The 26,614-nt window shown below is 44.6% G+C and overlaps 1 protein-coding gene across 7 annotated transcripts in view; it reads left to right on the top strand.

The window, feature by feature from the left end:
• ACACA (acetyl-CoA carboxylase alpha) overlaps positions 1 to 26,614 on the top strand; it is a 334,336-nt gene that overhangs the window by 72,138 nt on the left and 235,584 nt on the right. For all 7 annotated transcript variants that reach the window (XM_058164168.1, XM_058164167.1, XM_058164172.1 and 4 more), the window contains 6 exons: positions 1,638 to 1,744; positions 4,975 to 5,085; positions 8,205 to 8,414; positions 13,793 to 13,963; positions 21,984 to 22,145; positions 23,231 to 23,394. In XM_058164168.1, coding sequence (XP_058020151.1) covers positions 1,638 to 1,744; positions 4,975 to 5,085; positions 8,205 to 8,414; positions 13,793 to 13,963; positions 21,984 to 22,145; positions 23,231 to 23,394 — 925 coding nt within the window. The remainder of the gene's footprint in view (positions 1 to 1,637; positions 1,745 to 4,974; positions 5,086 to 8,204; positions 8,415 to 13,792; positions 13,964 to 21,983; positions 22,146 to 23,230; positions 23,395 to 26,614) is intronic.

The following is a 26,614-nucleotide window of genomic DNA, read 5'->3' as shown; positions in this document are numbered from 1 at the left end:
GATGGTCCTTCCCAAATTTTTTCCTTCCTTATCCCAAACAGTTTATCAGAAAGTCCTTTTTACCCAACATAGATAAAACACGTTAAGTCAATTTAAATGTCCCGGTTGTGATTGGGTAATGGTTTTTGTGTGTCATAACCAATTAGGAAATGTTCCTTTAAAGGAGAATATTTGTAGCTCAGGATTGAAATGAGGGGCCCTTGGTGCTCTCTGAGCTTGATTGTTTTCTTGCAGACATTTTATTACCAGACAAGATAATATCGTCAGTGCTAGTAAGGAGCGGGATTTGCTCTTAGTTTATCTTCTAGTGGCTGGTTTGGGTCTTTTTGTTTCTTCCCCATCTCCCTACCAGCAATCAGCACCCAGATGAGCATAGATCAGGGGTCTGTAACCTTAAACACTCAAAGAGCCATTTGGACCCGTTTCCCACAGAAAAGAAAACGCCGGGAGCCACAAAACCTGGGTGGGTGTGGCCAACTTGCTGTCATTCACTCCCACCCAGTCACATGACCCCGCCCCCCCATGCCTACCCAGGTTTTGTGGCTCTCAGTGTTTTCTGTGGGAAACAGGTATCTCTCTCTCTTTCTCTCTCTCTCTCTCTGTCTCTCTCTCTCTCTCTGTTTTTCTCTCTCTCTGTCTCATCACCCTCTCTCTCTCAGGCCAGGCGAGAAGTTACTCAAAGGGGAGGGTGAGGGGCAGGGCCAGCCAGTGATGGATTGAGCCGACAGGAAGCCACAGCAGGTGGACAAAAGAGCCGCATGCGGCTCCAGAGCTGCGGGTAGCCGACACCCGGCATAGATTAACTCCAAGGTTAACATTAAACCAGCAATTGCCAGACAAGCCAACAGTAAACAGCCCGACCAAATAGCCTCTAAGACCACATCCACCATCCTTTACAGGGCACCCAATAGCATATAAACTGAGAGCAAATGGTAAGGCCACACTTGGAATATTACATTCAGTTTTGGTCGCCACAATGTAAAAAAGATGTTGAGACTCTAGAAAGAATGCAGAGAAGAGCAACGAAGATGATTAGGGGACTGGAGGCTAAACCATATGAAGAACGGTTGCAGGAACTGGGTATGTCTAGTTTAATGAAAAGAAGGACTAGGGGAGACACGATAGCAGTGTTATAATATCTCAGGGGCTGCCACAAAGAAGAGAGAGTCAAGCTATTCTCCAAAGCACCTGAGAGTAGAACAAGAAGCAATGGGTGGAAACTAATCAAGGAGAGAAGCGACTTAGAACTAAGGAGGAATTTCCTAACAGTTAGAACAATTAATCAGTGGAACAACTTGCCTGCAGAAGTTGTGAATGCTCCAACACTGAAAATTTTTAAGAAAATGTTGGATAACCATTTGTCTGAAATGGTGTAGGGTTTCCTGCCTGGGCAGGGGGTTGGACTAGAAGACCTCCAAGATCCCTTAAAACTCGGTTATTATTATATTATTATAAATCCCACTCCTCACTAGCACTGATGATCTAACCTGGTTTGGGTAATGAAACGTTTGCAAGACAACAAGCAAGTTCAGAGAGCACCAAGAACCCCCTCAAATGTTCCTTTTGAGTTCAATGGGAAATAAATTAAATTTAGAACACCCGCGAGTGTGGATCATCTCAAATCTTCTGGGTTTCAGGAATCCAGGTAGATTGGCAAGAAAACGAGTTTCAAAAGCGGATCTTGAACGTTCCCCAGGAACTATACGAGAAGGGCTGTGTAACGGATGTGGATCATGGCTTGAAGGTAAGCATGGCCGCCGAACTATCTTATCCATAGAGCTAAACTTTCAGCCATGAATACAGTGTCCTACTTTTGTATCTCAAGCTCTGGAGCTTAGTGCTAAACGCAGAAGGAGTTGTGTATTTATTCGAACACTGTTTCTCAACCTTGGCAGTTTCAAGATGTTTGAAGATGTGTGGATTATCTTAGGGGTCTGCAAACTTGGCTCTTTTAAGACTTGTGGACTTCAACTCCCAGAACTCTGGGAGTTGAAGTCCACAACTCTTAAAAGAGCCAAGTTTGCAGACCCTTGGACTATCTGAATAGGTAGTAGCCAACATCTTGAATTGTAGCAGAAGTATACAGGTAGTCCTCAACTTATGACCCCAACTGATCCCAAAAATTCTGTTGCTAAATGAGAAATTCGTTAAGTGAGTTTTGCCCCATTTACGACTTTTACTGCCCTATTTGTTAAGTAAATCACTGCGGTTGTTAACTTAGTAACCCTGTTGTTAAGTGAACCCGCCTTCCCCATTGACTTGACTTTTCAGAGAGTCACAAAAGGGGATCACACGACCCTGGGACACTGCAACCGTCTTAAATGCGAATCACTTGTCAAGCATCTGAATGTAAATTATGTGACCCGGGGGGGGGGGGGAATGCTACAGTGGTCATCAGGTGTGAAAAATGGTCATAAATCACTTTTGCCAGTGCTGTTGTAACTTCAGACGGTCGCTAAGGGAATGGTTGTAAGTCGAGGACTACCTGTACTGGTAACCAGTGGGGCTTGCGAAGTAAGAACCATCACAAAGATGTATTAATAATAATAATAATAAGGGCCGCGGTGTGGCTCAGGCTGTAAGAAGCCTGTTATTAAACACAGCTGCCTGCAATTACTGCAGGTTCTAGTCCCACCAGGCCCAAGGTTGACTCAGCCTTCCATTCTTTATAAGGTTGTTGGAGGGGCAATAAGTTGACTTTGTATATAAATATACAAATAGAATGAGACTATTGCCTTACACAATGTAAGCCTCCTTGAGTCTTCGGAGAAGGGCGGGATATAAATGTAAAATAAAATAAAAAATAAAATAATAATAATAATAATAATAATAATAATAATAATAATAATAATAATAATAATAATAATAATAATAATAATAATAATAATAATATTATTTTAATTTGTATACCGCCCTTCTCCCGAAGGACTCAGGGCGGTTTACAGCCAAGATAAAATACAGTGAAAACACATACAATACTAAAAACAGACATTAAAAAACTTATTAAATTTGGCCCAATTTTTAAAATACAATCAAACCCTATAAAATTTATAAAAATTAAAACCCATAAAATCAACTAAAAAATTAAAATTCAAGCCAGTCCTGCGAGACGGAATAGATAAGTCTTAAGTTCGCGGCGAAAGGTCCGAAGGTCAGGTAGTTGTCGAAGTCCAGGGGGAAGTTCGTTCCACAGGGTAGGAGCCCCCACAGAGAAGGCCCTCCCCCTGGGGGCCGCCAGTCAACATTGCTTGGCTGACGGCACCCTAAGGAGTCCCTCTCTGTGAGAACGCACAGGTCGATGGGAGGTACAAGATGGCAGTAGACGGTCCCGTAAATATCCCGGTCCTAAGCCATGGAGCGCTTTAAAGGTGGTAACCAATTGAGGCAAGCCTACCGCTGACCAGTCTACTGCATTCTGGACCAGTTGAAGCTTCTGAGTATCTTCAAGGGCAGCCCCATGTAGCTTGCAGTGCAGTAGTCAAGTCATGAGATGAAAAAGGCATTGAGTGATTGTCTTGGAGGATTCAGGAAGGGGCAGCTGTGCAAAGGTATGCTTGGCCAGAGGGGCCTCCTGCCCTTCAAATAGGAGTCAATCCAAGAGCAACCCCAGAATATATACCCCTCTTAAGTGGAGAAGTCGATCCAAGATTAAAGATGGAAGACCCCTAAATTTTAGGGCCTTGCTTCGTTGGCTTTGCTGAATTTTGGAGCAAGTTGTTGTGACCCAGGCCCAAGTAGGTAGTAATAAACTTAGTCCGTGGAAAAACAAACTTTATTCGAACAGCTGGGAATTTCTTCATCCCCAGCGTCCTTCAACTCAAGGTAAAACAAATGCCTCCCAACACAAATTCCTCAGTTATCTCACAAACCTTAGTCCAATTAGGCAAACTGCCAAAGGCCCTTCCTGACAAAAGTCCAGAAGCCACAAAAACAAAGATGTACACGAAGCAGAAGACGAAGCAGAAGACGCAGCTACAACGTTGTTTTCTGGCAAAGCTCAAATAATAATAATAATAATAATAATAATTTTATTTATAGACCGCCCTTCTCCCAAAGGACTCAGGGCGGTGTACAGCCACAAATAAAATACAGAAAGAAAACAACAATACAAAACTAAAAACAACCCTTAAAAAACCTATTTAATTTGGCTACTTATAGATAAAAATATTCCCTCTAAAATTTACTAAAAAATTTAAAACCCATAAATCAATTTAATAATATAAAATTTAAGCGAGTCCAGCAAGACGAAATAAGTAGGTTTTAAGTTCGCGGCGGAAGGTCCTAAGGTCAGGTATTTGTCGGAGTCCAGGGGGAAGCTCGTTCCATAGGGTAGGAGCCCCCACAGAGAAGGCCCTCCCCCTGGAGGCCGCCAGCCAACATTGCTTGGCTGATGGCACCCTGAGAAGCCCCTCTCTGTGAGAGCGCACCGGTTTTTGGGAGATAGACGTTGGCAGTAGACGGTCCCGTAGGTATCCCGGTCCTAAGCCATGGAGCGCTTTAAAGGTAGTAACTAACACCTTGAAGCGCACCCGGAAGACAACAGGCAGCCAGTGCAGTCTGCGCAGGATAGGTGTTACATGGGAGCTCCGAATGCCGGTGCTGGTCTGTTTTAAGCCTTATGGGAGGGGCCAATCATCTCTTGGCCATACTCCCGAGTCGTCCTCTCTGCTTGAGCTGCTCTTGCCTTCTGGCAGCTCTTCTCATGCGTGCATTAGGAACAGGCTCCTCCTGTTCCTCTGCCTCACTACTATCAGTCTCTGGAGGCTGTGGAGTCCGCACCTCACTTCCCGATGGCCCTGGCCTCACCTCAGCCTCATCGCTGTCCGACTCCGTTGCCAGCTCCGTAGGCTGCTGATGGACCACAACACAAGTGTGATGGGGGTGAGGCTCTTTTTTTTCTACCTATCCAGAAACTTAAGGACAATTACCAATCTGTAATAAATCTCATTCTTTTGTGGCTTACCTTGCGTTCAGGCTGCCGAAGCTATTGGTTATCCGGTCATGATCAAAGCCTCTGAAGGAGGAGGAGGGAAAGGAATCCGGAAAGTAAACAATGCCGATGATTTTCCCAATCTTTTTAGACAGGTATGTTTCTTCTAGGGCGTATTTCCTCCGTCTGGCGAAATGTCTTGAAATTCCAAATCTTAGAATCTCCAGATTAGAAATGATTGCTTGGTTCAAAAAGTCAATCTGAAGCCCAATGGTTCTATTACAGAGGTGGGAAACGGTGGCCCCTTTATGACATGTGGACTTCAACTCCCAGAATTCATGAGCCAGCCACCATGCTAACTGGGGAATTCTGGGAGTTGAAATCCACAAGTCATAAAAGGGCCATAGGTACCATTCCAGCCCTGATCTACTAGGTATTGTCAGCTCCTAGCCCAATGCTTCCCAATCTTGGCTGTTTTAAGATGTGTGGAAGTCCCAGAATTCCCCAGCCATCATGCTGACTGGGGAATTCTGGGAGCTGGGGGTCTGCACAACTTAAAGCCTGCTGGCTGGGGAATTCTATGAGATGAGGTCCACACTGGTTAAAGTATGCTAGCAGGGAATTCTGGGAGTTGATGGCCATGTGAACAATAAATACATAAATAAATAAAATGTAGGTATACTAGCTGGGTAATTGTGAAAGTGTGGGGAATTCTGGGAACCTCCCTTAGTTCTCATAAAAATAAAGAGAAGGAGAGAGAAGGCACAATGACGATTTGCAGTAATTACGCGAAGTGTTACTACCACTTTATAAGGCCTTGGTAAGGTCACACTTGGAATATTGCGTTCAGTTTTGGTTGCCACGATGTGAAAAAGATGTTGAGACTCTAGAAAGAGTGCAGAGAAGAGCAACAAAGATGATTAGGGAACTGGAGGCTAAAACATGAAGAACGGTTGCCGGAACTCAATATGTCTAGTTTAATGAAAAGAAGGACTAGGGGAGACATGATAGCTGTGTTCCAATATCTCAGGGGTTGCCACAAAGAAGAGGGAGTCAAGCTATTCTCCAAAGCACCTGAGGGTAGAACAAGAAGCAATGGTTGGAAACTAATCAAGGAGAGAAGCAACTTAGAACTAAGGAGAAATTTCCTGACAGTTAGAACAATCAATAAGTGGAACAACTTGTTTGCAGAAGTTGTGAATGCTCCAACACTGAAAATTTTTTAAGAAAATGTTGGATAACCATCTCTCTGAAATGGTGTAGGGTTTCCTGCCTGGGGGGTTGGACTAGAAGACCTCCAAGGTCCCTTCCAACTCTGCTGCTGTTGTTGTTGTTGTTGTTGTTGTTGTTGTTGTTATTATTATTATTAGTCTTTGGTTTCCAGTCTGCTCTGCCATGAATGGCTAACTTTAATCTTGCAACTCAGAATGTTGCAAGATTCTCTCCCACTTAAATCTTTGTGAGGGCTAGGAAAGCTCTTGCGTGAGATGCTTTCTTGAGTTACATTCCGTTCCAGACTCAAGTTTCTTTTATCTGATCATTTTCTTGATAATCTCTTCTTCCTGTCCCTCAAGGCCGTTCTTTCCTCCCTCCACTACACTGGGTGAACTAATGATCTGGGGGGAGAAAAAAAAAACATTTTTTTTTAATGCCCATGGAGATTCTCAGTCATCCAGGTCACAATTGCCCCAAATGCTACCATCCTCCACTATTGAGACAGAACCAAAGAAGCTTCTTGGATGTGAAGTGAAACACCTTCAAGGAAAATGGGCCTCTGTGGCTCAGACTGCTAATGCAGTCTGTTATTAACAGCAGCTGCTTGCAATTAGTGCAGGTTCTAGTCCCACCAGGCCCAAGGTTGACTCAGCCTTCCATCCTTTATAAGGTAGGTAAAATGGGGACCCAGATTGTTGGGGGCAATAATTTGACTTTGTATATAAATATACAAATAGAATGAAGACTATTGCTAACATAGTGTAAGCCACCCTGAGTCTTCGGAGAAGGGCGGGATATAAATGCAAATAATAATAATAATAATAAAAAAAGTCCAGTTGCCGTTTGAAAAATCACCTTTTTTTTTTCTGGGAATACTCAATAGGAAATACGATAAAGAAATAAGGTATCTAATTCTACACATAATAATAACAGCTGTAAGAATATCATATGCACAGAACTGGAAAAATGAGAACATACCATCGGAGGAGGAAATGATAACCAAAATTCTGGATTGTGCTGAGATGGATAAATTAACAAAGGAGATAAAAGAAAAGGAAGATACAGAATATTATCTAGTATGGAATAACTTGTATAATTGGATAGAAATTAGAAATGGTAAATGATGAAAAAGGGGAAAAGGTCACACACAAAAAAGGTAGTGCATGAAAGAAAATGTATTGTTATAATGACAGGTATGATGGAATATATATAGAAATAAGGGATAATGGAACAAAAATATAAGTATAATAATAATAATAACAGAGTTGGAAGGGACCTTGGAGGTCTTCTAGTCCAACCCCCTGCCCAGGCAGGAAACCCTACACCATTTCCGACAAATGGTTATCCAACATTTTCTTAAAAATTTCCAGTGTTGGAGCATTCACAACTTCTGCAGGCAAGTCGTTCCACTTATTAATTGTTCTAACTGTCGGGAAATTTCTCCTTAGTTCTAAGTTGCTTCTCTCCTTGATTAGTTTCCACCCATTGCTTCTTGTTCTACCCTCAGGTGCTTTGGAGAATAGTTTGAATCCCTCTTCTTTGTGGCAACCCCTGAGATATCAGAACACTGCTATCATGTCTCCCCTAGTCCTTCTTTTCATTAAACTAGACATATTGAGTTCCTGCAACCGTTCTTCATATATTTTAGCCTCCAGTTCCCTAATCATCTTTGTTGCTCTTCTCTGCACTCTTTCTAGAGTCTCAACATCTTTTTTACATCGTGGTGACCAAAACTGGATGCACTATTCCAAGTGTGCCATTACCAAGGCATTATAAAGTGGTATTAACACTTCACGTGTTCTTGATTCTTGATCACGTATAATTAAACGAGAGGGGAAAATGTAAATAATAGAGAATTACCAATACGAAGCTGATATAAAGAAGGAGTATATGTTTTATGTTAGTGTTTGTTAAGTCTTGTTGTTTTTTAAGAAATAAAAAGTACAGTATTTAGACAAAAAAAAAAAGCATCTTTGGGATTCTTTTTTTAAAATGGCTTTAAATACCTGGCAAATACACTAAATTGCTTTGTCATTGCCTGCTTGTGTATGACTGTTAGGTACAAACTGAGGTGCCCGGCTCACCGATCTTCGTGATGCGACTGGCTAAGCAATCCCGCCACCTCGAGGTCCAGATCCTTGCCGACCAATATGGCAATGCCATCTCCCTCTTTGGCCGAGACTGTTCCGTGCAGCGCCGGCATCAGAAGATTATTGAGGAGGCTCCAGCATCTATTGCGACGTTGGCTGTCTTTGAACATATGGAACAGGTAGGTGGGAATTTCGGCCTTTGAGAGGGGAGAGCTGTAGCCCACTCCTCATATTTGTGGTGGAAGAGTCAGAATTAGATGGTGGTGGTTGCTACAGGTAGTCCTTGACTTGCAACAGTTTGTTTATGATGACTATGAGGTATTTTTATAATACCACGATCATAATTTATCATAGCAAACCTATGGTATGCGTGGCGTTGCCTGTCCCTCTTCTGGTTTTTTGGCACACATGCGCACCTGAGGATCATCTGGCCTTCGTGCATGCAGCAGTGCTGGAAACGTGAAAGTTTTCCGGTGTGGGCATGTGTGCCGGCCAGTTGATTGTTGCGTGCGCATGCGCACCAGTAACCAGAAGACTAGGTGCGCGTGCTGGGAACTGGAAATTCATTTCCTGCTGCGTGGATGAGTGCGCATGTCCATGCATGTCCTCTTTGCAGCTCCTCTTCCAGGTTGCGTGGCTAGCGAGCGCGTGCCGAAAAGGTTCGCCATCACTGATTTATCACTTATAGCTTTTATGTACACTGAGAGCTTATGCACCAAAGACAAATTCTTCGGTGTGTCCAACCACATTTGGCCAATAAAGAATTCTATTCTATTCTATTCTATTCTATTCTATTCTATTCTATTCTATTCTATTCTATTCTATTCTATTCTATTCTTATTCCATTCCATTCCATTCCATTCCATTCCATTCCATTCCATTCCTCTATTCTATTCTATTCTATTCTATTCTATTCTATTCTATTCTATTCTATTCTATTCTATTCTATTCTATTCTATTCTATTCTATTCTATTCCAGGGTCTCCAACCTTGGCAACTTTAAGCCTAGAGGACTTCAACTCCCAGAATTCCTCAGCCAGCTTTGCTTAAAGTTGCCAAGGTTGGAGACCCCTAGTCTAGTCTAGTCAAGTCTAGTCTAGTCTAGTCTATAGTGTAGTATAGTATAGTATAGTATAGTATAGTATAGTATAGTATAGTATAGTATAGTATAGTATAGTATAGTATAGTATTCATATTCTATTCTATTCTATTCTATTCTATTTATACCGCCCTGAGTCCTTCGGGAGAAGGGCGGTATAAAAATCGAATAAAATAAATAAATAAATAAATATTCTATTCTATTCTATTCTATTCTATTCTATTCTATTCTATTCTATTCTATTCTATTCTATTCTATTCTATTCTATTCTATTCTATTCTATTCTATTCTATTCTATTCTATTCTATCTTACCCTACCTCTACCCCTACCCTTACCCGTATTCCTATTCCATTTAGTTACCATTCAGAATTACAACAGCACTGAAAAAAGTAATTTATGACCATTTTTCATACTTACAACCACTGCAGCATTTCCCCATGGTCACATGATCAAAATGCAGACATTTGGCAACTGACTCCTACTTATGACGGTTGCAGTGCCCTGGGGTCATGTGATCCCTGTTTGGAACCTTCTGATAAGCCAACTCGATGGGGAAGGCAGATTCACTTAACGACTGTCTTTCTAACTTTAACAACTGCAGTGATTCACTTAACAACGGTGGCGAGAAAGGTTGTAAAATGGGGCAAAACTCATTTAACAACCGTCTCTCGTAGCAACAGAAATTTTGGCCTCAATTTTTGTCGGAAATCGAGGACAAACTGTATTGTATAAATGAAACTTAGAGGGAATATGTGTGTAAGTTAGTGGCCCAAAGGAGGTGGTTCGCAACTTGGGCGTCCTCCTGGATGGACGGCTGTCTTTTGATGAACATCTGGCGGTCGTCTCCAGGAGGGCCTTTTACCAAGTCCGCTTGGTTCGCCAGTTGCGTCCCTTCCTTGACCGGGATGCCTTATGCACAGTCACTCACGCTCTGGTTACGTCTCGGTTGGATTATTGCAATGCTCTCTACATGGGGCTGCCCTTGAGGTGCACCCGGAGGCTGCAGTTAGTCCAGAATGCGGCTGCGCGAGTAGTAACGGGAGCCGCTCGTGGCTCCCACGTAACATCACTGCTCCGTAATCTGCACTGGCTTCCTGTGGTCTTTCGGGTGCGCTTCAAGATTCTGATTACCACCTTTAAAGCGCTCCATGGCTTAGGACCCGGGTACTTACGAGACCGCCTGCTGTTACCCTATGCCTCCCACCGACCCGTACGCTCTCACAGAGAGAGTCTTCTCAGGGTGCCGTCCGCCAAACAGTGTCGGCTGGCGGCCCCCAGGAGTAGGGCCTTCTCTGTGGGAGCATCGACGCTCTGGAATGAACTTCCCCCTGGCCTACGTCAAGTGCCTGATCTTCGGACCTTCCGTCGTGAGCTAAAAACACACTTATTTATTCAAGCGGGACTGGCATAGTAGTTTTGATTTTAAATTGGGGTTTTATTAATATTTTGAAATTTTAAATTAATTTTAATATGTTTTAAATTTTGGCCAATTTTATAATAAGTTTTTTAATTGTTTATTTTAATTGTATTTTGTTACTGTTTTTATTTTGGCTGTACACCGCCCTGAGTCCTTTGGGAGAAGGGTGGTATAAAAATCTAAATAATAATAATAATAATAATAATAATAATAATAATAATAATAATAATAAGAAGAAGAAGAAGAAGAAGAAGAAGAAGAAGAAGAAGAAGAAGAAGAAGAAGAAGAAGAAGAAGAAGAAGAAGAAGAAGAAGAAGAAGAAGAAGAAGAAGAAGAAGAAGAAGAAGAAGAAGAAGAAGAAGAAGAGTGCCAATGTACATGTTGCCCATGTTGCCTTTAGGATCTATGTTATGCTCAGCGGAACATCTTTGAAATATGATTGAAAAAAAGAAGAGGATTTTGAGAAACCCACAATACTGCACTCACACAGCACATTTAAATAGGTCAGGGAAATATTTGGCAGAGGCATTCATACAACATGCCGAGCTGGTTCTGTATTTGTCTTACTTTGGTTTTGTGAGTGGGAGTAACTTAGTCTCTTATCTAGGTTAAGCCTCTGGTTCATTTAAGGTTCAGAATATTGCACCAAAAATGGATTAACTCAGTAACCCGATTAACTGTGTGTGAAGAACACAACTGATCTTCAGTCCGGTATGATTCTGATTAGCTCCCTAATTTTATGTAGGTACTTAGAGAAGTTTGTGCATGAATAAACAACACATCATTAAGAAAGCTAAGATCATGGCATCCGGCCCTCTCAATTCCTGACAACTAGGCAGTGACAGATTTTATTTCCCTGGGCTCCAAGATCACCGCATATGTGGACTGCAGCCAAGAAACTAAAAGACGCTTGCTCCTGGGGGGGGAAAGCCATGGCAAATCTAGACAGCGTACAAAAAGCAGAGACATCACCCTGCCAACAAAAGTGCGTATAGTCAAGACTATGGTTTTCCCAGTTGCAATGGATGGCTGTGAAAGTTGGACCATAAGGAAGGCTGAGTGCCAAAGAATTGAGGCCTTTGAACTCTGGTGCTGGAGAAGACTCCTGTGAGTCCCTTGGACTGCAAGGCGAACAAACAAGTCAGTCCTAGAGGAGATCAACCCTGACTGCTCTTTAGAAGGGCAGATCCTGAAGATGAAACTGAAATACTTTGGCCACCTAATGAGAAGGAAGGACTCCCTGGAGAAGAGCCTAATGCTGGGAAAGATTGAGGGCAAAAGAAGAAGGGGATGACAGAGAACGAGGTGCTGGATGGAGTCACTGAAGCAGTCAGCATGAGTTTAAATGGACTCCAGAGGATGGTAGAGGACAGGAAGGCCTGGAGGAACGTTGTCCATGGGGTCGCGATGGGTCGGGCACGACTTTGCAACTAACAACAACAAACAACACATATTCAATCTAGGACAGTGTTTCTCAATCTTGGTGGCTTTAAGATTTGTGGACTTCAACTCCCAGAATTCTCCAGCCAGCATGCCGGTTGGGGAAATCTGGAAGTTGAAGTCCACACATCTTAAAGCAAATTGGCTGGGGAATTGAGGAAGTTGAAGTCCTCCATAGGTTAAATGTGTGCACCAATTTGTGATGGTTGTCATCAGAGGTGATAATTCAGCCGGTTCTGGCGAATTGGTGGTGGCGACTGCAGGTGGGCCCGCCCCCCCATCTTGGCGTAATGCTGTCCTATTTAGCCACATTTTCAAGGTGGGCGCATGTGTGGAAGGTGCATGAGAGTGCAAAGTGCATGCATGGAACATGCACACATGTGAAGCAAGCATGTTCGTGCGTGATGAACTGGTGGTAAGAATATATGAAATCCACCCCTGGTTGCCGGGTCTTGTGGTCATGTGAACATTTGTGATCTCCACAACTGGCTTCTGACATACAGGTAGTCCTCGATGTATGACCACAATTGAGCCCAAAATGTATGTTGTTAAGTGAGAATTTGAGTTTTGCCCCATTTTACCACATTTCTTGCCACAGTTGTTAACTGAATCATGGCAGTTGATAAGTTAGTAACCTGGTTGTTAAATGAATCTGGTTTCCCCATTGACTTTGCTTGTCAGAAGGTTGGAAAAAGTGATCACAAGACCCCGGGATGCTGCAACAGTCATAAGTATGAACCAGCTACCAAGCAGCTGAATTTTGATCACATGAACATGGGGAAGTTGCAAAGGTTGTAACTGTGAAAAAGTGTGAAAAATAGCCATGTCACTTTTTCAGCACTGTTGTAACTCTGAACGGTCACTAAATGAACTGTTGTAAGTCAAGGACTACCTGTATTCATTGGGGAAGCCATCAGGAAGTTGCAGGTTATGATCACATGACATCTCTGTTAATGACATTGGATGAATTGCTTCATGACCGCAGCCGGACAGCACAGGAAGGAAGGAAGGCAGGAAGGAAGGAGAGATTATAATGAGAGTGAGGGAGGGTCTGAGGGAAGCCCTGCCTTAGCACTTGGTCACCATAAGTGCCCCTGATACGAGTGACGTTAAGATGGCCACTTCCATCCCAGCCACGCGTACCCTTGTCACACCTATCCCGGCCACGCCTACCCTGCCCGCCCCCGAAGTCAAACACCTCTCGTGCGGCCCTCAATGAAATCGAATTTGACACTCCTAATCTAGTTTATCGCTTAGAGATTTCTGAGTGGTCTCCCATCCATCTACTAACCAGGCCTGATGCTGCTTAGCTTCTGAGCTTAGATAGGTTTGCCAGGGTGCTGCTACTGCTACTTACCGAGAGGGCCCCCATACTTTGAACGTTGATAGGAACAAGATGGCTTTTATGAACCCTACTTAAAATAAGCAGGGAAGCAGAATGGTAATTCTGAGTTGCGGTGAGTTCCATTGTCCCATACCTATTTGAGTTCCTTGGGGCCCCATTCTCTTGAACTCAGAGACTACCCAAGCCAATGACCTCACGAAGTTGTTTTGGTTCAAAATATGTCTTTTGAAAGTAGCCCTTTCTCTCTTTTTTCAGTGTGCGGTTAAACTCGCCAAGATGGTGGGCTACGTCAGTGCCGGGACGGTAGAATATCTTTACAGCCAGGATGGGAGTTTTTACTTTTTGGAGCTAAACCCTCGGCTGCAGGTCGAGCATCCTTGTACAGAAATGGTGGCTGACGTCAACCTGCCTTCCGCTCAACTCCAAGTAAGTCGAGGAGACCTGGTGGGGAAGGATATGAAGCGACTTGCGAAGGCCAATCTGCAGATTTTTTTTAAAATATTTTTTTATTTTTTTTAAATATTTTTTTTATTTTGGCACAACAGTATACACAAACAATTGTCATAGATAAAACAACATGTATTGAAGAAAATATATAAGTAAAAATATGCATCAATAATATTAATTTGATATAATGAAGGGAACCATAGGACAGGAACGGTAGGCACTTTTGTGCTCTTATGCACGCCCCTTACAGACCTCTTAGGAATGGGGTGAGGTCAATAGTAGACAGTTTTTGGTTGAAGATTTTGGGATTTTGAGTAGAGACTATGGAGTCAGGTAGTGAGTTCCAAGCATTAACAACTCTGTTACAGAAGTCATATTTTCTGCAATCAAGTTTGAAGCGGTTTGACGTTTAGCTTGAATCTATTTTTTGCTCTTGTAATATTGCGATTTATTTATTTATTTATTTATTTATTTGATTTTTATACCGCCCTTCTCCCGAAGGACTCAGGGCAGTGTACAGGCAGAATAAAACCAACAAAGAACAATATACAATATACAAAGTTAAAATCAGTTAAAAACTTATTAAATGAGTCTGAAAAATTTAAGAAATTTACCATAAAACCAAAAACCCCATTAAAATTGCTAAAAATTTGAATTAAAAATTCCATTCAAGCCAGCCCCGCGCGAATAAAGAGATATGTTTTCAGTTCGCGACGGAATGTCCGAAGGTCAGATATCTGGCGTAAGCCCGGGGAGTTCGCTCCAGAGTGGGAGCCCCACAGAGAAGGCCTGTCCCTGGGGCCGCCAGCCGACATTGTTTGGCGGACGGCACCCTGAGGAGTCCCTCTGTGAGAGCGACGGGTCGGTGGGAGGCATGTGGTAGCAGTAGGCGGTCCCGTAAGTACCCAGGTCCTAAGCCATGGAGCGCCTTAAAGGTCGTGACTAACACCTTAAAGTGCACCCGAGAGGCCACAGGTAGCCAGTGCAGCCTGCGCAGGAGAGGGGTTACATGGGAGCTGCGTGCAGCTCCTCTATCACCCGCTGCCGCGCTCTGACTAACTGAAGCCTCCGGACGCACTTCAAGGGGAGCCCCATGTAGAGAGCATTACAATAATCCAAGCGAGAGGTAACGAGCGTGAGTGACCGTGCATAAGGCATCCCGATCAAGGAAGGCGCAACTGCCGAACCAGGCGAACCTGGTGGAAGGCCCTCCTGGAGACGGCCGTCAAATGATCTTCAAACGACAGCCGATCATCCAGGAGGACACCCAAGTTACAAGACCCTATCCTTTGGGGCCAATAACTGCTTCAACAGCCAGCCGCGGTTGCAGCTGGCTGAATCGGGATGCCGCATCCACAGCCACTCCGCCTTGGAGGGATTAAGCTTGAGCCTGTTTCTCCCCATCCAGACCCAGACGGCCTCCAAACACCGGGACAGCACTTCAACAGCTTCATTGGGGTGGCCCGGGTGGAAAAGTACAGCTGGGTGTCGCCAGCGACTGCTGGTATCTCACCCCAAAGCCACTGATGATCTCACCCAGCGGCTTCATATAGATGTTGAACAGCAGGCGAGAGGATCGACTTCGCGGGACCCCACAAGTGAGGCCCTCACGGCCCACCTCTGCCCCCGTCAACACTGCTCTGCGACGTCGGAGAGATAGGAGGAGAACCACCGATATACGGTGCCTCCCACTCCCAATCCCTCCAACCGGCGCAGCAGGATACCATGGTCGATGGTATCAAAAGCCGCTGAGAGGTCTAACAGGACCAGAGCAGAGGAATAACCCCTGTCCCTGGCCCTCCAGAGATCATCCACCAATGCGACCAAAGCCGCCTCTGTGCTGTATCCGGTCGGAAACCGGACTGGAACGGGTCCAGATAGACATCTTCATCCAGGTACTGGGGTAGCTGTCGAGCCACAGCACTCTCTACAACCTTCGCAACAAAGCGAAGATTGAGATCGGACGATAGTTACTTAAAATAGCTGGGTCCAGAGAAGCTTCTTAAGGAGGGTCTCACCACCGCCTCTTTCAAGGCGGCGGGAAAACTCCTCCAACAAAGAAGCATTGATAATCCTCTGAGCCAGCCTCGTGTCACCTCCTGAGTAGCCAGTACCAGCCAGGAAGGGCACGGGTCCAGTAAACATGTCGTGGCATGGAGCCTCCCCAATAACCTGTCCACGCCCTCGGAGCCACAGGATCAAACTGATCCCAAACAGACTCAACAAGACGTGCCTCCTCTCCCCGCTTGATCATCCCAAATTCGGTCCAGATCGTCCCGGAGCTGAGCGATTTTATCGATAGATAACCACTAAACTCCTCGGCACGTCCCTGCAAAGGGTCATCCCGCACCTCCTGATGAAGGAGGGAGCGGGTCAGCCGAAACAGGGCGGCCGGGCGGTTATCTGCCGACGCAATGAGGGTGGAGGCGTAGGTACGCCTCGCCTCCCCCATTGCCACTAGGTAGGTCCTAGTATAGGACCCAACTAGTGTCCGATCAGCTCGGAGCGACTGGACCTCCAGGTGCTCTCTAGGCGCCTTCGCCGCGCTTCATCTCCTCAGCCCCTCGGAGAACCAAGGGGCCAGACGAGACCCACGCCGGGTCAGAGACCGCAAAGGCGCGACACGGTCCAACGCCCCCGCCGCGGCTGTTCCCAGGCCGCGACGAGTTCCTCAGTCGTGCCGTGGGCCAGATCCTCAGGGAAAGGCCCAAGCTCCGTCAGGAACCTCTCAGGGTCCATCAGGCGCCTGGGACGGAACCAACGATAGGTTCCGCCTCCCGCGATGGTGAATGGCGGTTCGGAAGTCTAGGCGAAGGAGAAATGATCGACCATGACATTGGTTCTGTTACTAAATCATCTAGTACCAGATCATTTAACCACTGACCAGAGATATAAATCAAGTCCAGCGTGCCTCCCCATGTGCGAGGGGCCATCATTTACTCGAGTCAGGTCTAAGGCCGTCATGGAAGCCTCAAACTCCCGAGCTGCCGTTGATGACAAGCCAACTGACGGCAGGTTGAAATCCCCATAACTATAAGTCTGGGGTCTCAACCGCCACAGCGGCAAGCACCTCCAACAGCTCTGGCAGGGCTGTGGTCACGCAGCAAGGAGCCAGGCACGACCAACAAGCCCAACTGGCTCCTATGGCCCCACCGCACATAGAGGGATTCACAGCCGGCAATCTGAGGAACAGTGGCCTCCCTCGGCTCTAGATCTTCCTTAATGACAACCGCCACCCCCCCACCCCTACCTTGGGCCCTCGGCTGATGAAATGCTCGGAAACCTGGAGGACACATCTCAACGAGGGGAACCCCCCCCTCTGGGCCCAACCAGGTCTCCGTAATGCCCATAAGGTCCGCGGACCCCGCCTGAATAAGATCGCAGATCAGGGGGGCCTTGTTAACCACGGACCGGGCATTACACAACATCAGCCGAAGGTCCAAGCTCTGAGGATCATGGCCACCTGAGGAACGGGTGGGGGGCCGGAGCACGCGATCGCATTTAGACATCGAACACGTGCTCCCAACTCTCGATACGCCCCCCCCGCCATATCTGCCCCTCCCACTTACCGTACAGATCGAAAAGCCCTCTGAACCTGGAACATCGCCCTCCCCCGCCGCCTTCGGACAAGATAGCAAAGTGCCGCGAACTAGCACAGGGGCTGGATCCCTCCCCGACGGGTTTTCACCCCACCCGCCAGATCCCTCCCTCCCTTAAAACCCCTTATTAAAAATCTATTTAAAAACCCCATAAGTTCTTCTTGCTCGGCCACCTCTCTGGGTCCCAAGACCTTCGTTGAGGTAGGCCTCGATAGCTTGAGGGCCATTCTTGCGAGGCGGGGAACCTCGCAATCGTAGTAGTTCGCGAGTGTATATCTCATGGAGCGATAGTCCAGATAGTCGCGTAAAAGTGTCCATCCTAGGCCGCTCAGAGATGTATCCGTCAGAAACAAAGATCACCAAAGGCCCATAAAGATGGCCAACCATATGGGTCCAAGTCCGTAGGAGTCCGTGGGACCACAAGAATGAAAAGGTCTCCCACACTCTCCCGGCTGCGCACCGTTACGGGACAAAGACCCGTGCAGTACGCTAATTGAAATAACGACGTCCATGAAGCTGAAGTAGTCTTTTACAGGAAGGATATTGCTATAGATGATTTTGTGTGTTAAACACAGGTCGGAGTCGACGGAGTTGTAAGTTTTCTAATCCCAGGATTTCAAGTCTGTTGGTATAAGGTATTTTGTTGTTTTCGGAGGAGTGAATTCAGCTGGAATAACCAGTTCTTCCAAAATCCTGAGCAGGCAGGAAGAGGTGTTTTTTTTTTTTGGGGTGGGGGGGAGATTTGTTCCAAATGTCGCAAGAAGTGAGTCGTTCTGGACTTGGAACAAGATCCGAGTGCTGATAAGGCAAGGGAAAAGTTCTGGCTTTGGAAAGTGAAGTGTTGCGTTAGGGAAAAAACCTCTCCCCGGTTGCTTTGAAACGGGAGGGTGTGTTTTCAGATGAAGGGAACGTTGTGGTGCTCGGTGTCTCCAGTCTGTGTGTAATGGAGACGAACTTGACTTCGCAGAGAGGTTACGTGTTTCTGAGGTCTTTCTTCGGAAAATGCAGCTGTTGTAGTTTTGTTTTTTTGTTTTTTTTAATAAAAAGCTGGAAGTTGTTTATGGACTTTTTGCTGGAAATGGGGAAAAAAAAGTGAAATGAAGATTTATGATTTGATGCTTGAGAAAGGAGTAGATAAGAGATTGGAGGGATTATTGTAATGCCAAGTGGGAGAAAGGATATTGAGTTTGTTTGTAACTGTTGGAAAAAAAATCAGAAGTTGCTTATTTTTCTTGTTTATTTAACTATTTTTTACTCTCGTTTTGTTTTTCCTTTCCTTTCCTTTCCTTTCCTTTCCTTTCCTTTCCTTTCCTTTCCTTTCCTTTCCTTTCCTTTCCTTTCCTTTCCTTACCTTACCTTACCTTACCTTACCTTAACTTAACTTACTTTAACTTACCTTACCTTACCTTTGCTTTCCTTTCCCTCTCTTTCCTTCCTTCCTCCCTCCCTCCCTCCCTCGCCTTATTCTCTCTCCTTCCTTCCTTTCTTCCTCCCGCCTTCCTTTCTTCCTTCCTCCCTCTCCCTCCCTCCCTCCCCTTATTCTCTCTCCTTCCTTCCTTCCTTCCTTCCTTCCTTCCTTCCTTCCTTCCTTCCTTCCTTCCTTCCTTCCTTCCTTCCTTCCTTCTTTACATTTGCAACCCTTGTGTAGATTTCTTAATAAAAACTGTACAAAAAGGACAATAAACCTCTTATGTGTATTAAAAAAGTAGTTTTTTTCCTCTTTGATATTCATTCGTGCATTTATTTGTATTCTATACCCATAATAGTTTACTGATAACCGGAGTATTATGAAAAAATATAGATCATTGTTATGATTTATTCTAGTTGCATACCACCAAATCAATATAGATTCATGGCGGTGTGCAAATATACCAATAAACAACCATACCATTGAAGCATTGCCTCTTAACAAAATCCTAGATTCTTTAAAAATATTGAGCAGAAGATACCGTAACCTTTGCCATTCTCGTCTTTTACCACCAATAAGAGTTTCCTTAAGTCTTCTTTGGTAAAAACTATCAAAGTAGCAGCATCAGTATATTTGAAGTTAATGATGTGCCGGTGACCATTCCAATTGTTCTAACCTAGCATTTCCCATAATGTAATCTGAATAATGTATTCTGCAATGGAAGTTAAATAAATAAGGGGACCATTATACAATCTTGGCACATTTCTCAATTTTGTACCATTTCAGATGTTCTGTACAGGTAGTTCTTGAGTTATGACCACAATTGAGCCCAATATTTGTGTTGCTAAGTGAGACATTTGCTAACTGACTTTTACCTTATTTTACGACCTTTCATGCCACAGTTGTTAAGTGAATCACTGCAGTTGTTAAGTTAGTAACACGGTTGTTAAGGGAAATCTGGCTTCCCTATTTGACTTTGCTTGTCAGAAAGTCACAAAAAGTGATCATATGATCCTGGGACACTGCAACCATCATAAATATGAGTCACTGGCCAAGAATCTGAATTTTGATCTCCGTGGAGATGCTGCAGCAGTCGTAAATGTGAAAAACGGTCATAAGTCACTTTTTTCAGTGCTGCTGTAGCTTCAAATGGTCACTAAATGAACTGTTGTAAATTGAGGAATATCAGTATTCTATTCTGACTCTCATTTTTTGGCTCCCATACACATTTTCCAATAAGCAGGTGAGGTAGCCCAGGATACCCAGGTTTTCAATGTCTGTACACAAATTGTTGTGGTCTGGAAGATCAAAAGCCTTCGTGTGATTAAATATCTCTCTCTCCTTGAGCACTAAATTTTATTTTTGACTGAAAATAAGGGGTGGAAATCTGTTTCAGTCCGGTTTCAAAAGCATTCTGGGCTCTACCAATAAAAGGCCAAAAACCATCCTTCAAAAATCTAGAACGTTCTCCACAAAATAGATCAGGAAATTATCACTATTGGTGATGGACTGATTGATTTTAAATTCCTTAGTTGGCTGGGGAATTGTGGGAGTTGTAGTCCACACGTTTTAAAGTCCCCAAAGTTGAGAAACACTGATTTTTAAAGAGTTTATACAGGTAGATTTTTTTGAGTGATGCGGTTGCATGGAGGTAGAGTTCTTGCCTCACAATCAGGAGGCTGTGAGTTCAATCCTAGATAGAATGGTTGATATTTCTCTCTCTGGGCATAATGAGAATATATCTGCTGAACAAAACTCTGCATTGGCAACAGGAAGGGCATCCGGCCAGTAAACATTCAGCTCCATTCAGTTGCCCAGACTCCGCAAGGGATTATGCAGTCATTAAAAGAAGAGGATGATACAGGTAGATTTTTTTCCTTGATTCGCTTCCGTTTAGGGATTGTTCAAAGTTACAACGGCATTGGAAAAAGTTACTTGTGACTGTTTATCACAAGTTTTGCGCATGCGCAAGTCTGCTCGCATATGAAGCGAGCACACACGCATGGCTCGTGCACTTCCGAACCGGTAAGGAAGGTAAGTAGATTTCACCCCAGTCCACATGGTCATGTGATCAGAGTTTGGAGACTTGGCAACTGACCCATATTTATGACAGTGGCCAGATACACTTAACAACTGCATTGTTCTGTCCTCCCTCGCCTCCGTCCAAATGATGGCTTAATTAGCCGTCACTATCAGCTCTGGCAGCAGGATAGCCAGCGTCTGCCAAGAGCCTCCGTTATCTTCCACGATGCTGGTGAGTCACTCAGAAACAAACTTCAGCTCGTAATCAGTGGATTTGCCTGTTACAAAGAGACACAGCAGCTCTTGCTGCCTTTTATATTCTGTGGGCTGTGGCTCCATGACTCAGCACTTCCTAGGCCTGCCCCACCCTTGCTTCTGTTGTTCCCTCCTCTCCTGCCTACGAAACCTAGGGTTCAACCAAGCCTGATTGCCATCAGCTGGGTCTGCAGGCGTGGCCTGGGGGGGGAAGAGTCAGGGGATGGAGGCCTCATTATCTCTTCCACCTGGCCTGTTTCTGACTCCTGGAGCTGAGCCAGGCAAGCCACTGCTGCTGAGGTAAGTCCTGACGGCCCTTCCCCCTCACTGTCCAAGTCACTTTCTGGCAGCAGGCCCGGCTCCGGGGGGCGCAGACACAACATGTATTACTAACTTAGCAACTGCAGTGATTCACTTAAGAACTGGGTCAAGTAGGGTCATAAAATGGGACAAAACTCACTTAACGACTGTCTTGCTTAGCGACAGAAAAATTCCGGGTTCAATTGTCGTCGTAAGTCGAGGATTACCAGTAATGCTGAGAAAAAAGAAATTCAGGTGGCTCCATAATCACGGTCTTGGTTAATAACTTAGAGATCCTTTTAGGTAGAAACAAGAAAACACAACACAACGCTTATGCTTTGTGGTGTCAGTGGAAGATCTTTCTGTTGTGCACCTAAATATGACAAGGGCTATATTTTCCTTCCCCCCCCCCCAGATTGCGATGGGAATTCCTCTCCACAGGATCAAAGATATCCGCATCATGTATGGAGCGTCACCCTGGGGAGACACCCCTATTGATTTCGACAGCTCGGCCCATGTGCCTTGTCCGCGGGGTCACGTGATCGCAGCCCGTATCACCAGTGAGAACCCTGATGAGGTGAGCCTTCCTATATTTCTGCCACTTTGGCCCAGTGGTTAAGGCGCCAGGCTAGAAAGCAGGAAGCCATGAGTTCAAGTCCCGCCTTAGCCATGAAAACCAGCTGGAGCCAGTCTTTCTCTCTCTCTCAGCCCAACCCACCTCACAGGATTGTTGTTGTGGGGAAAAATAAGAGGAAGAAAGTGTGTTGGATACATTCGCCACTTTGACTTATTTGCAAAGATAATAAAAGATGGGATCACCTTCCCTCATCCCAACCTACCTTGCAAGGTTGTCGTTCTTATGAAAACAAGAAGAGGCGGGTCCGTATATTCACTGCCTTCAATTATTTGTAAAAAATATGAAGATGGGGTACAAAAAATATGTATAAATATATAGGAAGTGGAGTCTTTTTCTTGAGGTGGTGATCCCAGGAGAAATAAAGCTAAATTAATTCATGGATGGATAGATGGATTAATTATGCTGCCCATCTCACTGTTGAAGTGATTGGCTATTTTACAAAATGATAAAAAAATTAATACAAAACGATTTAAATTAAGAAAATTCAATAAGAAGGTTAAAAAAAAAACACAAGAAGACAGGTGACATGAGGATGAGGCAGGGGTGAAATGCTCCCGGTTCAGACTGGATCGCCCGATCCGGTAGCGATGGCAGCGGGTGGTTCGGAGAACCGGTAGCAAAAATCCCTGCCCCCCGCACCCCAGATGAGCCGCGCGATCATCAGAGGTGTGTTTTTTTTTTTACTTTTAAAAGCATTTTTTTCTTCTGGGAGTTGAAGGCCGCACATCTTAAAGTTGCTGGATGAGGAATTCTGGGAGTTGAAGGCCACACATCTTAATGTTGCTGGCTGAGGAATTCTGGGAGTTGAAGGCCACACATCTTAAAAGTTGCTGGCTAGGAAATTCTGGGAATTAAAGTCCCCATATCTTAAAGTTGCTGAGGTTTAAAAACACTAATGTAGAATCCTGGAATATATTTCTCTTGCCCTTTTAGAAATTATGACTTTTAAAATGAATATTCCAATCCAGTTAGGTGTGTGTGTGTGTATGTGTGTTTAAAAAATAATGTTCCATTTTATATTCCAGGGATTTAAACCCAGTTCTGGAACAGTCCAAGAACTGAATTTTCGCAGTAATAAGAACGTCTGGGGTTACTTCAGCGTGGCTGCTGCAGGAGGCCTTCACGAATTTGCAGACTCTCAGTTCGGCCATTGTTTCTCGTGGGGGGAAAACCGTGAAGAAGCCATCTCGTAAGTAAGAAGGAACATGTCGTGTCCCACCCCCCACTCCGACGAACGAGTCAAGGAAGTCTGTGGCAAACTTGGCAACGAAGCCTCTGCAGCTTGCCAAGTCCCTTCAAGGTTTATCAGGGCAGGCAGGAGTCCAAGTTGTGACTTCAGCGATAGGGTCCGGTATCAGCAAACCCGATAAGACTTTGCTTGACTCAAAGTTGGAATGCCAAAAGCAGGTCCTTTATATAGGCTGTGGGGTGGGGCTCCATGACTCAGCATTTATCTAGGCCTGCCGCACCCCTCCTTCTGCTGGCGTTGCCTCTCAGATCTCCGGAAGCAAGGGTCCTCCCACCTTGACTTGTCTTCAGCTGGATCTGCTGTCAGTAATTCCAGCACCTGGCTGGCTTCCTCTGACGGCTGAGCCAAAGAACACATGCCGTATGAGTGAGGTTTATTGGGCTTGTTCGTTCACTCCTGGCATCCTTTTCGGGCATGGGGCCAGGGCCGGGGGCTGAGGCATGACAGGCCATTCATCTTCATTATCAGACTCGAAGTCTGATAAAAGGCCCGCTTGGAGACGGGAAGGGCCCGGCTGAGGAGAGGAGGAAGGACGAGTCACAACAGAACAGTGAGAAGTACTTCCCTCTTCTCTTGATTTCTCTGCTGATCGCAGAAGAATCGGGGGGGGGGGGTATGATTTCCTTTGGTTTAGTTGCCTGCGTGGAATTATATTTTACAGATAGTCCTTGACTTACAACCATTTGTTTAGTGACTGTTCAGGGTCACAATGGCACTGAAAAAGTGATTTACACTTATGACTATTGCGGCATCCCCATGGTCACACAATCACAATTCGAGCGCTTGGCAACTGGTGTGTATCTATGAGGGTTGCAGCATCCCAGGGTCATCTGATCGCCATATAGGACCTTCCCAACTGACGTCTACTAAGCCCATAAGTCAATGAGAGAAGCCAGATTCGCTTAACGCCCCCGTGATTCATGTAACAAATGCAGTGATTCACTTAACAACCATGGCAAAAAAAAAAAAAAGGTCATAAAACCACCACAATTCGCTCAACAATCACCTTGCTTACGAATGGAAATTCCAGGTCCAATTGTGGTTGTACGTGAAGCACTCTCTGTACTCATTTGTGTGCCATTATTACCAGGGTAGGCACAGGTAGTCCTTGACTTGCAACCTTTCATTTAGTGACCGTTCAAAGTTACAAAGGCACTGGAAAAAATGACTTAGGACTGTTTTTCACACTTAAGATTGTTGCAGCATCAAAATTCAGACACCAGAAATATTGAAATGAAAATAAATACAGCAATGAAGAGAGATAAGAAGAAGGAGAGAGGTGGAAAGGGGAAGAAGGGAGAGAGAAAGAAGAAAGGGAAGAGGAAAGGAGGAAAGGTAGGGGAAATAAGAGTAGGAGAGAAGGTTAGATAGGGAGGAAGTAGGGAGGAGGAGGAGAAAGGAAGGGGAAGTAGAGAAGGAGGAGGAGAGAAGAAAGTAGGGAAGATGCAAGAAGGGAGGAAGAGGAATGAGAAGGAGAAGAAAGGATTGCTGTGAAAAGGAAAAGATGAAATGGAAGAAAGGCAACTGAATATATTTGAATATATTAGGATAAAAATTGAAACAGTTAAAAAAAGAATGAAAGAGAATGAATACTAATAAAAATGGAGAAATTAGAACTTGAGGGCGAAAGAAGATGTGACAGTGAAATGAACAAGGAAATATTAGGATATGAATAAAATTATGAAAAAATAATATTCTGGCAAAAATTGTAACTAAGTAAAATATATTTGAATATATTGAATTGTGTAAGATATGATATGGCCGATACTCTGCTCATAAACCACGTATGTGTGTAGGGGATGGGAATTAAAAAATCAATAAAAAATTCAAGCACCTGGCACAGGTAGTCCTTGACTTACAACCGCAGTTGAGCCCAACATTTATGTTGCTCAGTGAGAAATTTGTTAAGGGAGTTTTGTCCCATTTTACGACTTTTCCTGCCACATTTCCTAATGGAATCACTGCAGTTGTTAAATTAGTAACACAATTGTTACGTGAATCTGTTTTTCCAATTGACTTTTTTATTTATTTATTTACATTTATATCCCGCCCTTCTCCGAAGACTCAGGGCGGCTTACATTGTGTAAGGCAATAGTCTCATTCTATTTGTATATTTATATACAAAGTCAACTTATTGCCCCCCCAACAATCTGGGTCCTCATTTTACCTACCTTATAAAGGATGGAAGGCTGAGTCAACCTTGGGCCTGGTGGGACTAGATTTGCAAGCAGCTGTGTTTAATAACAGGCTTCTTACAGCCTCAGCCACACCGCGGACTTTGCTTGCCAGAAGGTTGCAAAATGGGACCATATGACCCCAGGATTGGTGGTGGGTTTCTACCGGTTCGCCCCAGTTCAGGCGAACCGGTAGTGGTGGCTGGAGGGTCCGCCCACCTGCCCGGACATCATCATGAATGACGCTCATAGTTCCGAACTGGTAGCGAAGGTAAGTGAAAACCACTACTGCCCAGGATGCTGCAACCGTCATAAATGTGAGTCAATTGTCAAGCATCCAAATATAAAGCACGTGACGATGAGGATGTTGCAATGGTCACTAGTGTGAAAAATGGTCTTAAGTCACTTCTTTCAGTGCCATTGTAACTTCGAGCAGTCACTAAGCGAACTGTTGTAAGTCGACAGTTACCTGTACTTACGACAGCTGAAGTGCCCCAGAATCATGCGATCAATTTTTGTGACCGTCTGACAAGCAAAGTCAATGGGGAAGCCAGATTCACTTCACGACTGTGTTACTAACTGAACAACCGCAGTGTTTAATCACTGGCAAGGAAGATCGTAAAAGGGGGGCAAAATTCACTTAGCAACTGTCTCACTCAAGAACATAAATTTTGGGCTCAGCTGTGGTCGTAAGGAGTACCTGTACTAAGGTAAATAAATAAAAGATCTTGTTATAGACCAGGGGTGTCACACTTGATTTCATTGAGGGCCATATCAGGGTTGTATTTGATCTTGGAGGTATTCTATCTCCTTCCCCACTTCAGACCCACGAGCTGGCCTTCAGCCGGTGGATTCACAGCTCTTATCAGTCCTGGCAGAGAAATCGCAGCTGCCTGCCAAAGTTCAAACAAATGACTCACGTAGCAAGACTTTCAGCTCTTTTTGAAACGGTTCAGCTAAACTTTTGTTTCCCGTGGAGTGAGAGC

The sequence above is a fragment of the Ahaetulla prasina genome, chromosome 1, assembly GCF_028640845.1.
Source record: "Ahaetulla prasina isolate Xishuangbanna chromosome 1, ASM2864084v1, whole genome shotgun sequence".
NCBI classification, from domain to species: Eukaryota; Metazoa; Chordata; class Lepidosauria; order Squamata; family Colubridae; genus Ahaetulla; species Ahaetulla prasina.
Note: the sequence above shows the minus strand (reverse complement) of the source record. Positions and strands in the feature narration are given on the sequence as shown.